General features: G+C 43.3%; 1 protein-coding gene across 1 annotated transcript in view; it reads left to right on the plus strand.

The window, feature by feature from the left end:
• Positions 1-8,036: 8,036 nt before the first annotated feature.
• Positions 8,037-14,843, plus strand: part of SLC35F1 (solute carrier family 35 member F1) — a 493,863-nt gene continuing 487,056 nt past the window's right edge. Inside the window, exon 1 of the mRNA XM_088480974.1 lies at positions 8,037-8,549. Coding sequence (XP_088337100.1) covers positions 8,440-8,549 — 110 coding nt within the window. The 5' untranslated portion in view covers positions 8,037-8,439. The remainder of the gene's footprint in view (positions 8,550-14,843) is intronic.

Raw genomic sequence — 14,843 nt, forward strand, 5'->3', positions numbered from 1 at the left:
CGTTATTGCACTGGCCACCGCCGTTGCAATAAACCTACATCAGTTCACAGACACAGACTCTCCGTATGGACCCGGCAGGTACCTGTCTGCTGTGCACTCCTGATCATGCAGCAGCGCAGACAGATATCAAGGGAAGTATTATGTGTGGGTTCCTCCTGGGCCCCCTACAACCTCGAGGCCTGGCACAGCTGTGTCCCTAGTCCCCCCCTGTCGGCAGGCCTGGTCCCACTGGGACCTCAAAACCCTAGTATGTGTTTTGGGATCCAATGTTACCACTTTGAAGTTTTCGTCCAAATCCATCTAGCAGAAGGGCCAGAACATGCTCCCTGGCTGAGAGTTCTGCCCAGCATACACCAACAGGAGGTCCAACCGGAACCCTAACCTCCCATAAACCTGGCCAAGATCCAACTGGACCACCTCACGTTAGTTTCATCCCAATCTGTGCATGTCCGAATGCAGAGCCGGACAGACAAACAAACGAACAGACCAATACATTTTTTATATATCTATATATATATATATATATATATATATATATATATATATATATATGTGTGTGTGGAAGAATAAGGCGCTCAACTTGTACGTAAACTTAATAAATCCTTAATACGGGATTCTGTGTAAACAAACAAATAATATATATATATAAACACTTCCCTATTAATGAGTGGCTGCTCTTTGCAGCAAAATGTGTACAGGTGAAACACACATAGGTAAAATTGAATAAATGAAGATAAAAGAGCGCCTACTAGTGTCAAAACAATTATAGGTGCCTAAATAAAGTGCGTAAGAGGACAAGGGGATCCAGAGACTTATCGTATAAGGGAATGATCTTCGGTCAACTGACCATCATTTGAATTCAATATATATGAAAAAGAAGAACATATAATCTCACGCAGTGTATAGAAGGTAATTTACATATGCAAAAAATTAGGAACACTTAGGTCCCAAACACATATACACTCCACAGTGATTTTAAAACATAATCTATTCATGAAATTCGGACAACAGGCATACGGTAAGTAGCACACATACAGGAAAAAAGATAAAAACAGGCTTATCTGTCCATATAAGTGGCTTCCAACGCGTTTCATCTCATAGCAGAGATTCTGGGTGCGTCACATGATCCACGCTGTATGAGCAGATTGCCAAATGACAGGGAAAGGCAATAGACATTTAAAGAGTCCTCATCATGTATATGCATTGGCCATTTTCTTGTAGTATTTTCCATATATCTTTAGCACAGATGGCCATTTTGTGAATGTCCTTAGATCGAACCAAATCCATAGTTGTTTTCCTATTCCCTTTAATAAATGGATAGGAAATTAGTGTATAATACAAATTGAATTCAATGTAGAGAAAAGGCTGATAGATATAAATAGAGAATATAGGCCCTCATTCAGAGCCGGACGCTCTGAGCAGAGCGCTCGCTCTGAATGAGGGCCGTCCTCCATAAAAATGGAGTGTCCTCCTGGACGCTCGTATAGCTGTGGGTCACCACCCACAGCACATACGAGCGTGCAGGATGATGGTCGCGATGGTCTTGACCATCGCCAATGCGACCAGAAGCCTGTGCTCGGGGTTTTGGACCACAAGCCCTGGAGTGATTTTGGCTCTATCAGAGCCAAAATCACTCCCACTGACATCACTAGTGATGTCAGTGGGGCCGGCTTCTGACGGTAGGCGTTCCCTTGGGAACGCCTCCGTCTGGCAGGCATGCCCCCGGCACACCCACCAAAGGGGGCGTGCTGTCAATCAACATCGACAGCACGCCCCCTTTGATCAGACACAACGAGCGAAGGAAAGTCCTTCGCTCGTCGCGTCTGGCGCATGCGCACGACGGAGCTCCCTCCGTCGTGTGCATGCGCAGTGCACACCATCGACCCACTTGCGAGCGGACAGCCGCTTGCGAGTGGGTCTGAATGAGGCCCATAGTTCATAATAGATTAAAATCTCATCATAAACCAATATTATATTATATATATTGCATAACAAGCAAGATTATAATATAAAGGTATCTTCACAATTTGAGGTGTATAAAATGCTAAAATATTTAAATATTAAAAGTTAAGAAGCTATAAGAAGAAACTATAAAAAAGGAGCGCTTTCAATGCTTTCATTAAAACCCTTGGGTGATAAAGTCTGTAGCTCTATAATCCAAAACATCTCCCTCTTTGACAGTTTATTCAAGATATCTCCCCCTCTTTCATCAGGTTTCACTAATTATATGGCTTTAAAGGTGATTTCATCTGGATTTATACCTTTAAATAGTTTTACATAAATATGGTGGCTGCTGTACATTTTTAAACAAACAACTCACCTGTTCCCTAAATAGTGCAAATGGTAGTATTGTATTTTTGTTACTATTGATGTTATTATCTATATCAGTGGTTCTTAAACTCGGTCCTCAGGACCCCTTCAAGTTTTCCAGGTCACCCAGCAGGTGCACAGGTGTACTCATTACCAGTGGCGTCCTTCCCTGCGGTATCACACGGTGCGGAGAGGGACGTTGTAAACCGGCAAAGCCGCACGTGTCCCAAAAAGGGGCGTGGCCTCGTGGGATGGGACGTTGTCTCGCTGCCCCATCCCCCATGGTCCTGCTCTTTACTAGGGGGTGCATGCCGGCTCCCTCACAGTGTCAGGAGCTGGGTGCTGCACTTAATACTACAGTGCAGCACCCGGCTCCTGTCACTGTGGGTGAGTGTCAGTCTGCACCTTGGTGTCACCCTTCGGCGGGTGACACCCGGGTGCGGCCCGCACCCCACTTGTGATGCCACTGCTCATTACTCACTGACACATTTTAAAAGATCCACAGGTGGAGCTAATTATTTCACTTGTGATTCTGTGAGGAGACTTGTTTGGGGTCCTGAGGACCGAGTTTGAAAATCTGTGATCTAAACTAAAATAATAAGAATGTTGTGTCTATTTGTTCCAAGTTGACACTAAAACTACTGTACTGAACCAATTTTCGTGATAACTGCATCATTTTGTAGTGGAAACTCCTAGAAATAACCTGCACTTTGTTTCATCTCGTACCGTCAAGTTAAAGCTGAGCAATAACAAAAACAACATTTATTGACATCATCAATGCAAATGATAGGTGTGGCACCATGTACGCGGCTGGCAACGGGGTAGGGAAGAGGTGCTTTGGGACCACATTCACTTGAATAGGATAGGTTATATAGCAGTCTGCATAGGGCACACAGTGTACACTGGTTTTCTACATTTCAGACACTGAATAGACACTGGCCCTGATTCAAAGCCGGACGCTCTGACAGAGCGCTCGCTTTGAATCAGGGCCGTCCCTGCTCCTTTTTGGAGCGGCATCCTGGACGCTCGCATAGCTGTGGGTGACCACCCACAGCTATAGCGAGCGGCCAAAATGATGGTCGCGATGGTCTCGGGCTTGCGATGAGACCCTGCGGTAGGGTCTCGCTGCCACAAGCCCAGGAGTGCTTTTGGCTCTATCAGAGCAAAAAGCACTCCCACTGACATCACTAGTGATGTCAGTGGGGCTGGACCCAGACGGTAGGCGTACCCATGGGAACGCCTCCGTCTGGGCAGGCTCGCCCACCAAAGGGGGCGTGCTGTCAATCACCATCGACAGCACGCCCCCTTTGGTGCGAGACCCATAACGACGGCTTGGCTGTCGTTATTCGGGTCTCGCACATGCGCACAACGGAGCCGCCTCCATCGTGCGCATGCGCACTTGGGCACCATCGACCCGCTTGCGAGTGCTCAGCGCTCGCGAGCGGGTCTGAATTAGGCCCACTGATCCTGAAAATTAGACATGGGCAATTGAATATACAGATGTGCAAAAGGAAGAACTGCATAGTCCTGTGATTTGGATTTTATCTTTCGATGTGATGTGATGTGCTGATTTTTACATGTTTTATTTATGTGGCTATGTAATAAAACGTGTGCATTTTAATTAGATAATGCGCTAGATGTTTTTTTCCCCTTTTTTTTCCAAAATAATTTATAAATCCGGGTGATAATGTTGAGGATCCATACTATGTCTTCAAGTTGTGTATTGGAAAAGATAATCTTAAAGCATAGGTAATGAGCCCAAGGGCATATTATCAGAGGCCTGTGTGCAAACGCCCACTTGCTCCCTATGCACCAGCTCTAGCGCAGTGAAGACTTTGGCACTGTAATAGAGTCTACTGTGTAAGCGCATATCTCTGGGAAATTGTCAGTGGCACCATTTTCAAGGTGGTTTCTCTTCTGCATATGCGCATATCTTTGGGGAAAAAATGCAGTGGCTTCTATGCTTACATCCGCAAGGTAAGTATATCCACTGGGTGCAGGGCTTATCTTGACTTGGGCCCATGTGTACAGCAAACCCTGGAAGGCCGTAACTAGGGGTGTGTAAACAGTGCCGTCGCACAGATCGCAGGGCCCTGTTGGTGGCACCGTCGCTGCCCCACAGCCTTTGCTTCTGGTCAGCAGGGTACCTGAAAAGGCACCTTACAGCCAGTATCACTGGCTGCAACTAGTGGATGAGCTGGAGAGTAAGTATAATACCTGAAGGATGTATACCTGTAAGTGGAAGCTGTTTGTTTATTTTCCTGGTATTTGGTGATATCAAATAATAGTGATGGGTGATTTTCTAATTTTAGCTGAGTGTTTTCTTTCCTAAAGGTTTTCGTTTTACAAAAAAAAATCATTAGCTGTTCAGGAAACATTTAGTAAAGTGTAGTGTTTTTTGGGCCACTATGTTTACTAAAGGCAAAAATTTATGAGAAACTACAAGAAATGTTTTCAAAGTGCCACGTTCTACTTCATCATCTTGATCTTTTACATAAGAATACATGCCATGAGATTTATAAAACGGCAGTTTACCAAACTGAAAACATAAAAAGAATTGGTTTTAAATGGCAAGATTGTTTTGGGGGTGAGGAGGGAGTAGAAGCACCAGGGTCCACAGAGGCCCAGGAAAGCACCTGTTTTTGGAACGTGCATGGTCCTGGATTCATTCTCAGATCAGCAGACCTTTTTCAGCTTTATGATCAGGTGACAAATTATTATGTGTGCTTTGGGCCTCATGCAGTGTGGCTACATTTTCCCCCCGCAAAATATTTTTTCTTCCAACTGCTCATGCACAGTAGAAAGGACAATGGGCCTGATTCAGAGCCGGACGCAATTAGCGCTCGCTCATCCAGAAAATAGGGGTGGCTATTCAAATCAACCGTTTGCTCTTTGCGGTCTGTTCACGCCTCTAGGTCTGAACGAGCGAACAAAACTTGCGGTCCTTTTTTGAAAAAATACGCCCCCCTGGCCGCTCGCATCCTACGCCATGTCCGCTATTTATTAGATTAATCGAGTACATCGACCAGGGTATGAACTGCTCGCTATTCTTGGGGTTGGTTTTTGCTACCACAATTTTGCGAGCAGTTCTGGCTATAAAATAACCCAGTGACGTGGTCAATGACGCTGCTGTTTTAATTATGCACACCCATAAAACGCCCGTTTTGACCTTTAAGCACGCCTGCGTTCGGATCTCCACTCCCCGTTTTCAAGCACCTTCCCCCGTTACCACCCACATACGCCTACTCCTGTCACTCAAATTATCAGGCATTCGCTATTTTGCGAGCACATGAATTTCGACCGCACTGACTGGTTCGCGCATGCGTATAACGATCCGTACGCATGCGCAGTTGGACAAACATCGCTCGGAGCGAACGAGCAGCCGCTTATGAGCGGCTCTGAATCAGGCCCTATGGCCCTCAGTCAGAGGCGCTCACAAAATGCGAGCGGTCGCTCTGAATGAGGACGGCCGCTTGGGTTTTGAAGTGCGGCCTCCTGGTCGCTAGCTAAGCTGTGGGTTACCACCCACAGATTTAGTGACCGACCAGGTTGATGGTCGCGATGATCAAGACCATCGCGACCATCAGGGGCTTGCGATGAGACCCTAAGGTTGGGTCTCTGCAAGCCCCAGGGAGTTTCCTGCTCTGATCGAGCAGGAAGCTCCCCACTCACATCACTGCTGATGTCAGTGCGGCCGCCCACAAAACGGCAGGCGTTCCTTAACGCCTCCGTTTGTGAAACCACCCCCCCGCCACGCCTACAAAATGGGTCGAGCTGTCGATCAACATCGACAGCCGCCCATTTTGTAGTGAGCTCCGGAGCGAGAGAATTTCTCTCTCGCTCCGGGGCATGTGCACGCACAGTGCGGCCGCCGCATGTGCACAGGGCCTAAACATCGACCCGCTTGCGAGCGCTCAGCGCTTGCAAGCGGGTCTGAATAAGGTCCAATATCTCAGTCTGCATGCAAACTTAGACATAGCTCTAGCTAAATACATACGGGATGCCGGCGTTCGGGATCCCGACATTCTGACAGGGTTAGAGTCCCGACATTTGTCAGTAGGTATTCTAACCCTCCACCTCTCCCTACCCTAACCCCCCCCAGTGCCTAAACCTGTCCTCCCTCTCCCCGTACCCTAAACCTAACCCTCCCCCTAGTGCCTAACCCTAACCCCAGTACAAAAATAGTGTAACAAAAAAGCCACCTTGGGTAAGTAACAACAGATATCAAGGGGTTTATTACTAAAGTGTTGTTTTTTTTAGAAGTGGAGATGTTGCCCATAGCAACCAATCAAATTCTACTTAACATTTTTCTATAACCTTCTAGAAGATAATAGCTAGAATTTAATTGGTTGCTATGGGCAACATCTCCACTTTTAAAAAACTGCACTTAAGTAAACATACCCCCAAGTGTCAAAAATGTACTAAAATTAAAATTTGTCTGAAAACAATTTAACATACAGTTCCTAACCTTGAGACAAAATACATCCTTGTGTATTTTTACTACTAACTTTACTACAGGTCAATTTTAACCAAGATTGATCAATTTAAAATGGATACAAATCGATCAACATCGATGTTGTGTTTCTGGGGCTAGTTGTATTTAGGACATTTAAGTTGAGCCCCCTGACTCTGCCAATGCATTTAGTGGCATATTTATTACTGGGGTTTAGACCCAATAATTATAATTTCTTATTGCCACTGTTTGTACTGCCGAGATGTTTTAAGAAACACATCCAGGAACAGGGAATCCAAGAGGAGCCCATCCCTGCGATGTGTAAATAAAAGTGATCGCTGACGCTTTATGCTGCTGGAACCCCAGGGCCGGGGCCATAACTAGGACAGGGCACCGCAGGGCAGGGGGCGCTGTTTGGGCCTGTCAATTTTCCTTTTTATTATCATTCTGACTTGTAGCTTCCTCTTTTTTTAATCCCCAGCATCTCCTGGCCTCCCCTATCTCTTCCCTGGTACCTTCCCCATGAAGCCATGGCCCTTTTTCAGGTGTACTATATAATGTCCCTATTTAAAAAATGGGGGACTCTCTGGCACAGGGCACCAAAAAGTCTAGCTACGGCTCTGCCCAGGGCAGTTCTATGCATGCATTGTTATCTGTAGCCTATAAACTGCAATGGCTAACGCCACCACTACTGCTGCAATAAGAAATGGGGGATCCGCAGCAGTTTAATAAATATGCCTCTTAGTGCCACAGATATTTCGGTTACATTTCCCATACTGCTTCCCCCACCCTCACTCCCCAAGATAGGAAAATGTAGGAATTGCTTGTGTAAGTGAAGAAGTCACAGCACAATAATAGTATGATGTGGCTCGGTTAGAGTGTAAATGAATGAAGGGTTAGAGAGGTGGGATCCCAGAGTTTCGGCTTTCCTTTGTCTGACTCCCATCGATCATCTTCTCACAGAGGAAAGCTGCTGTTCCCAGCTGCTCAGACACCATATTCTCCGTAACGTACATTAGGAGAGGATGATGAGGTGCTGCTGTCCAGCGGAGAGAGCAGCTGAATTACAGTACCACAGGTGCTTGCGATGCACCGCCTGATGGGAACTACAAGTCCCGTCATGCTATAGGGATAGATGTATTGCTGCTGCTGGGTGTTAGACCCCTCTTGTTGGCGCACTCTGGCGGTGTGCGTGGGGCAGGCATGTACAACGTGTGTATGAGGGGAGCACAGCCCACCAGCATCGTATCCTCCATCCAACTGCACACCTCCCCAGCCGCTCACTGACTCCCGGCCACACAGGCTGCTGCTGCTGCTGTACACGGGTCATCGCTAGCAGTAGTTTGATGCCTGATTGCCTAGAGAGCTGGAAAGGATCATCTCATAGCCAGAGACCAGAGCCCTCCTCCTCCCATCCCCGGGGTTCTGTGCTTGGATAGGGAATCTCTGGTCTCTAATCAAGTGTGTGACTTGTCCTGGTGACGTTCCAGATCCTGTTGCCGCTGTCATTCCTGCCATCCCCGAGGCAACCACCTCTTGCACCTTCCCAGTGCACTGTCACCCCCGCCTTGCCCTAATCTGCTCCGCTGCCTCTCCGTGCAGTGTCCTGGGCTGCCGCTAGCTCCTCTCCCGCGGGAGGCAGAGGATGCGCCCTGCCCTCTGAAGCTGGAACAGCGATGATGCCCGAGCAGCCAAACCATGTTGTGTCCACCATTGAGAACCTGCCAGCGGAGAGCATCTCCCCCAGCCCCGGCCCTCTGCAGAGGATGAAGAAAGTGTTTAACAGGTGAGGGTGCTGCAACTAATGACAAAGTAGTGTAGACAGTGTCATGCTATCTCCACATATGTCTGTGCATAGAGCACATAGGATTCTGTCATTTATAACTTACATTTCAGAGGAGTGGAAGTTTCATGACATAACACATAGGCTTTCACATGTAATATGATGCAGTCACCCTAAAGACTGAATGCCTTTATGATGATGATGATAGCTAGCATATGACTATGCTCATGTGTAACAGTGATAAATCTGGAGCACCCATTACTATACACCTTTCTTCCGCAGTGGTATAAATACATATCTTAGGTATTTACAGCCTGTGATCTGTGTGTGATGTTTTTGACATCTTATGTAACATTAGTCATAGTAAAATAATCATTGACTGCTATCTTATTATGTTCACATTTATTACGTAGGTTTGGCAGTTGTTATTATTGGTGTAGAGTATGAAATTGGCTTATTTCTGATGGAATGATGGTGTACTTGCCTTTAGCAATGTGATGTGTGTCCTTGCCAGTCTCATGCTACCTGTGGAATAGTCATTTGATACTGTGAGGAAATTCCTTGGCTCTCCACTGAAAGCCGTGTTCTATTCATAGTAACAAATCAATAAGTATTCGTGTTTACACAGTCTCATACTTGTGAGAATGACATACTGTAATAACAAATGGTCAGGTTCCCGAAGTCTGGCTTGTACTAGTTTTATGTTCCACAATGTCATTTGTTGTGAAAGGGAATATGTTATATTTATATCTGAAAACAGCATTTGTAGAGTAATATATTTGTATGTCAAAATGTAACATCAATTCAGAAATAAAAGCCGTTAATCTGTTATATAATTACCAAATGTTGTCCTAAAAAGCCCTCTTTTTTAAAATAAATATATTGCTTTGAGGAACCTGTGCGATTGTATAATCTTATTATAGACTGATTATGATAATTTTATGGTAAATTAAATTCATATCTGTCCATTTCTATTTGAAATATTAAACGAGTTAAATAAACATCACAAAGCAAACTTGAATTATTCACACAGTTTGTCATCTATATTGTTGTGTATAGATTAATTGGTATATATTTAGCACGTGCCTATAACTAGTCATACCTCTGTGTTAAACTGATTCTGTGCAAAGGATAAATATAATTTTCCCAATATATTTCCTATCTTTGAATTTCCAGGTATTGTCTAAAATAGTACACTACAGTAGGTTATGTTTTAACATTTTGTTTTGTACCGAGTTGTCTCCAATCTCTATCCAGTTTCTTCATCCTCTGATCGCAATCTATTGACCTTTCAGTCGTGTATCTGAATTTTATTTGTGTTTTAACCTACATAGATGAAAGATGTTCTGTTACATTTTCAAAATGATAATTTATATATTTACAGTATCACAAAGTCATGTCTCTACCCATATTTTCTTCTTGACAAAATGCTTGTTTTAATCTGATCGTGAGAATGCACCGGTTTCCATAGAACAGTGTTGAAAATCTATGTGCTGCAGAAATATTTGCTAATTACACTGTTCTTCCTGTTTTTAATGTGTATTGTATTTCTATGTGATCAGCAGACTGAAGCATTGTAGGGTGAGGGGACTGGAGGGATAATGATGTCCTTACTGTGGGGACTTGTAGTGGTAGAAATGCAGGTCTTTTGCATGGCAATTTAGCAGTGACAGCTCTTTCAGTTCTGTGAGTTGATGGTGATCTACTCTCTATATTGTATGGTTATCGATTGCATTCAGGTTCCCACCCCCTGTGCCTTCTGCTTTGCTGAGGATGAGAGTGGGCTTTCTATCTTGTATTACACACAACTCTAGCTGAGCAATGGCTAGACAGGAGAGAAAAATGTCTCCAGACAGGAAATGTTTCTGAAATGATGAAGTTTATTAAATTGAGTTTTAGTATCATGAACAGAAACCTTAAATATTTGGACCATTCCACAGAATTTGAAACCAAGGTGCAAACACTTTTTTGTTGTTGTATGTAATATTTAACATTCATGCTGAAATAAGTGGGATCTTTCCTGTGGTCAGTGCCGGATTAAACCATTTGGAGGCCCCTAGGTAAACAAAATCTTGGGGGCCCCCTCGCAAATTATCTCTAAATACATTTTTAATTTTACCAACCAACAATTTTAGTAGACCGTAAGTAGGTTGCCCCAAATTTTTTTTACAAACTGACAGCTGATAGAAGATGAGCTTTTAAGAGACAAACTGTAAATTGAATCTGATGTTTATGGTTTATGTGCCTTAGGTTGTTAATGGGCACATTACATTAATACAGTATTTTCTCTATAGAGTCTTTGATGTCAATTTTTCTTTTCTTTGAGTTGATTCATTTTTTCTATCTTTTGAAAAGCTTGATTGTAACTTTCTTTCAAGATCAACTCAACATTTTGATCTCGTTGTCACATACATCTATCATCCAAATAATGTGGGTGCTCCATGTGCCTAGTTAGAGCTGAGCGTCTTTTTGTGTGACTTTTTACCTTCAAATGTGTCTTATTCACACAGTGATGCAAATAATTAGCACAAGCAGCTACTGCTGATTAAAATGATATGCAGCATGCCTATGTTCTCTGTGCATTGCGGGTGTATCTGCATGCGAAACGCTACGTTACAGTGTTACAGTCACTGACTTCTTGGCGTTACGCATGCAGATACACCCGCAACGCACAGAGAACATAGGTATGCTGCATATCATTTTAATCATCAGAAGCTGCTTGTGCTATCTATTCACATCACTGTGTGAATAAGACGCATTTGTAAAAAGTCGAAGAAAAATAATCTCGGCGCTACAGAGTCACGCCACGACATGGCGAGATTAGAATGGCTGTATAACTTGCAAGGAGGCTAGATGTATGTGGACACATCTGTATATGACATAAGAAAGAGCCATGTATGTGACATTGTTATTATATTGTTTATTTTCTCACTAAAGGAATTATTTTTTTTTTATTTTCTGATACTCTCCCTAGAGGTCAGTAGTGGAAACTTCCTATTTAGATCACATGGGGGAAATGTGATAGCCTGCAAGATGCAGGCATCAACATGATTCCGGCGAGTCTGCCCGATCTTTGTTTTTAAAGCAGCAAAACCAAACTGGTTTTTAGGTTTAAATTATTGCTGGTTTAAAACATTGGGCCGGAATTACGCCAGTGCCTGCATTGTGCAGGTAATCACATTTCCCCATATGGTGTTTAAAGGAAGGTAGTGGATTCTAAACTATAACATCCATTTTTATTCTGCCATCAAACATTATCAAAGGTGGACATTGAACAGAAAGCAAAGAATGCTGAAAATCAGAGAAGATATTACCAGAATAAAAGGAATGATGCCAGTTTTACGGAGAGAGACAGAAAAGAGCAAAAAATGTTAAGGCAGACAACGGCCATAACTATGACAAAGAAACAAAAGCAACACTCTGAGGCAGCTAGGGAAGGACAGAGGAAATGTAGAGCTGCTAAGAAGGATAATCATTTATCAGAGTTGTCTTCTCCCACTGTTTCTACCTCTCTGTGGGTGATTCAATTTATCTTTTAGTCGCGGTAATAATGGGCACCCAATGTGCCAAATTAAATTTTCTTGGGAGGCACCCATTATCCCACTTATCGCGCCCAATTAGACCGGGTTTAGCTGTGTAAAACCGCTAAACCCATCCAAAGTTCTGGCTAGGATGCCCAAACCATGGATTTATCACACATTTCTGCTCGCCACCTCAGGAGGGTGCGAGCAGAAATTCTGGCACCGGCAACTATCGTGCCCAAATTGAGTAACAATAGAAATGCTCCATCAGGCGCCCATCACTGACAACCGTCGACACAAACAATTGAATTTCCCCCTCTGACTTCAACTTACAGAATACCACAAACTCTTGATAAGGCAGTTAAGAAGATTTGATAGTCTTGCCAATATCACCACGTAAACTATTAGCATTTGTGAGCAGTTTGATGGATAAGGTAGGTTTAAAACTACATACTGTAAGGCCAAGGAAGACAATAGGCCTACTGAATATAGAGGAATAGTGGTAACATTCTTATCTATCTTTGCAATAATGTATGGTGGTGCTAGACCATTGTACATTTATAATTTCTGATGTTTTGAAAAGCAAAATGTGGCTTACTGATTGTTTGGCTGGCAAGTGACATAATGGTTAGTGTTAATGGATAATGTGTGTTATGTACCTGTACCTGGTGTGCTCCCGCATGTCCAATCTCATTGGTGGCATAGTGTTCATAGAGGGCATAGTGTGTGCATGCCTCTCCTATGTGTGGCTTTGTGATGGCTTCATAGGCATCACATCTGTAATATTCATCTGTAAGAGCTTCCTTGGTCTCATCTAGGTGTGGAGTTTTCCCTATTTCTTTGGGCACTACTTGGCATAATACTATTTTCTTCACAGTTTAAACAAAAGTTCTAGTAAGAGATAATTGTTCCTTCTTCTGGGATGATTGTCTAGCCCCAGTTTATATGATTTCTTCCAGAGTAAAAGCTGGGAAGTATCTCTAGATAGTACTGTGTACCGTACAGAGGAGTTCACCAGAACACATTCCTTTCTCCTTTGCCTTAATCTCTATCAATCTTAATTGCTAAATGCATGGCAGTGTTCAAGAACGTATTCATAGTGTAATGAAAACACAAACAAAAAACAATCTTTAATGGATTAATAAAAAACTAACAAGTCTGTGACCAAACAGCGGGACAGTGTGGCAGTGGCTTTCCATTGGAAGCGCTCACTGCTAATATGGGGAGGTGCGCGACTGCCAGTCCGGACTGCCATTAGCAGAGAGTGCTCTTCCAATGGGAAGCTACTCCCCTGTTATAATGGCAGCCCTATATGGCTTCTAGGGGCTGCAGCTGATGCAGTCCCGAGAAGTTTGGTTGTTGATTTCTGTGCAATCCCATGCATGCACACATTTCTGACCGGCAGACCACCTGGGACTTATAGGGAGGAACTGCCACTGCCTATAGCCTGTCATTGAGTATATACCCATTGTGCTTCCGGCATAACAATCCAAGTATTCATCAGACTGTATTCTTATTTGTTCATTAATAAACATCCATACAGCCATTAGTAGAACTGGTCTAATGAGAAAGAGCTTTATCAATGCCTCAAGCTTCTGATACTATCCTAACCACAAGGCTAATCCCAGGGGTCCTGATCCAAATCTACAAAACCTCAGTGATGTGACAAGAACTAGATATGCTCAATGGTACTCTGTTACCACTACAACTTCTGCAGAGTTATTAGTGCTTATCACTCTAAAGGTGCATACACACGTAAAGATTTTCTGTCCAACCATCCAACTCGTTGATTGCTTGGAATGAAAATCTGGTAAGGTATGAAAGCAAATGACAATCAGCAATTTGCTCCCAAACGCCGGAAAATGGACAAAAACTGTTGTTTGAACAAATTGTTTAGATCAAACATTTAACATACTTGTCTGACGACCATTTTCATCTGTTTTCTGGCATTTAGGAGCAAATTGCTGATCATCATTTACTCCCATACGTTACCAGATTTTCATTCCAACCAATCAACTAGTTGGATGGTTGGACAGAAAATCTTTACGTGTGTATGCATCTTTAGGGACCTATTAATTAAACTTCTCCTGCCCAAATAAAATCGTAGCTGCTATTTACCAAGAATAAAATTGATTCCTGAAGTCAACATTTTTTTAAAATGGGAACTGTGGTATTCTCCAAGTTATCAAGCTCCCTGGTAACTAATGTCATTGTTGCTTAAAGGCTACTTTTAAATTTTAACACCATCAATTGATCTTTGGAATCTTCTCCAGCAGCATAGACTTGCGCATGCACTGGCCTATGGCCATGTATTAGGCAAGTCGAGTCCAAATGGGCACTTTACTATTTTTTCTTCACTAGGACAGCCTCTTATTGGAGCCACTATCCTGGCACATTCCCCTTAATAAATAGCCCTGAAAAAGCATTCTGAATCCCATTGAAATGCGACGATAAGGAATGTTAATTTTCAGGGAGGTAGTACCATTTTTAGGAATGTTAATTTTTGGGGCTGTAGTACCATTTTTAGTAAATAGATCTCATACTTTGCTGTAAAACCCAGACAACAGAAGAGTCTGCAAATAAAGTGAAAAAAACTGTAATCGCGAAACCAATGGGAAAATCAGCAGACATATATAAGGTCTGGAACAGAGCATAGATCGGGGCTGGTGAAGTTATTTCAAAATCAAATGTTCTGGCAGAATCTGTACATACAGTATGTACATACCCCTTTCAGACATACGACCCGGGAAATTTCCTGCTCAGACCCAGGAATTTC

The sequence above is a fragment of the Taudactylus pleione genome, unplaced genomic scaffold, assembly GCF_031769625.1.
Source record: "Taudactylus pleione unplaced genomic scaffold, aTauple2 ptg000259l, whole genome shotgun sequence".
Taxonomy (NCBI): domain Eukaryota; kingdom Metazoa; phylum Chordata; class Amphibia; order Anura; family Myobatrachidae; genus Taudactylus; species Taudactylus pleione.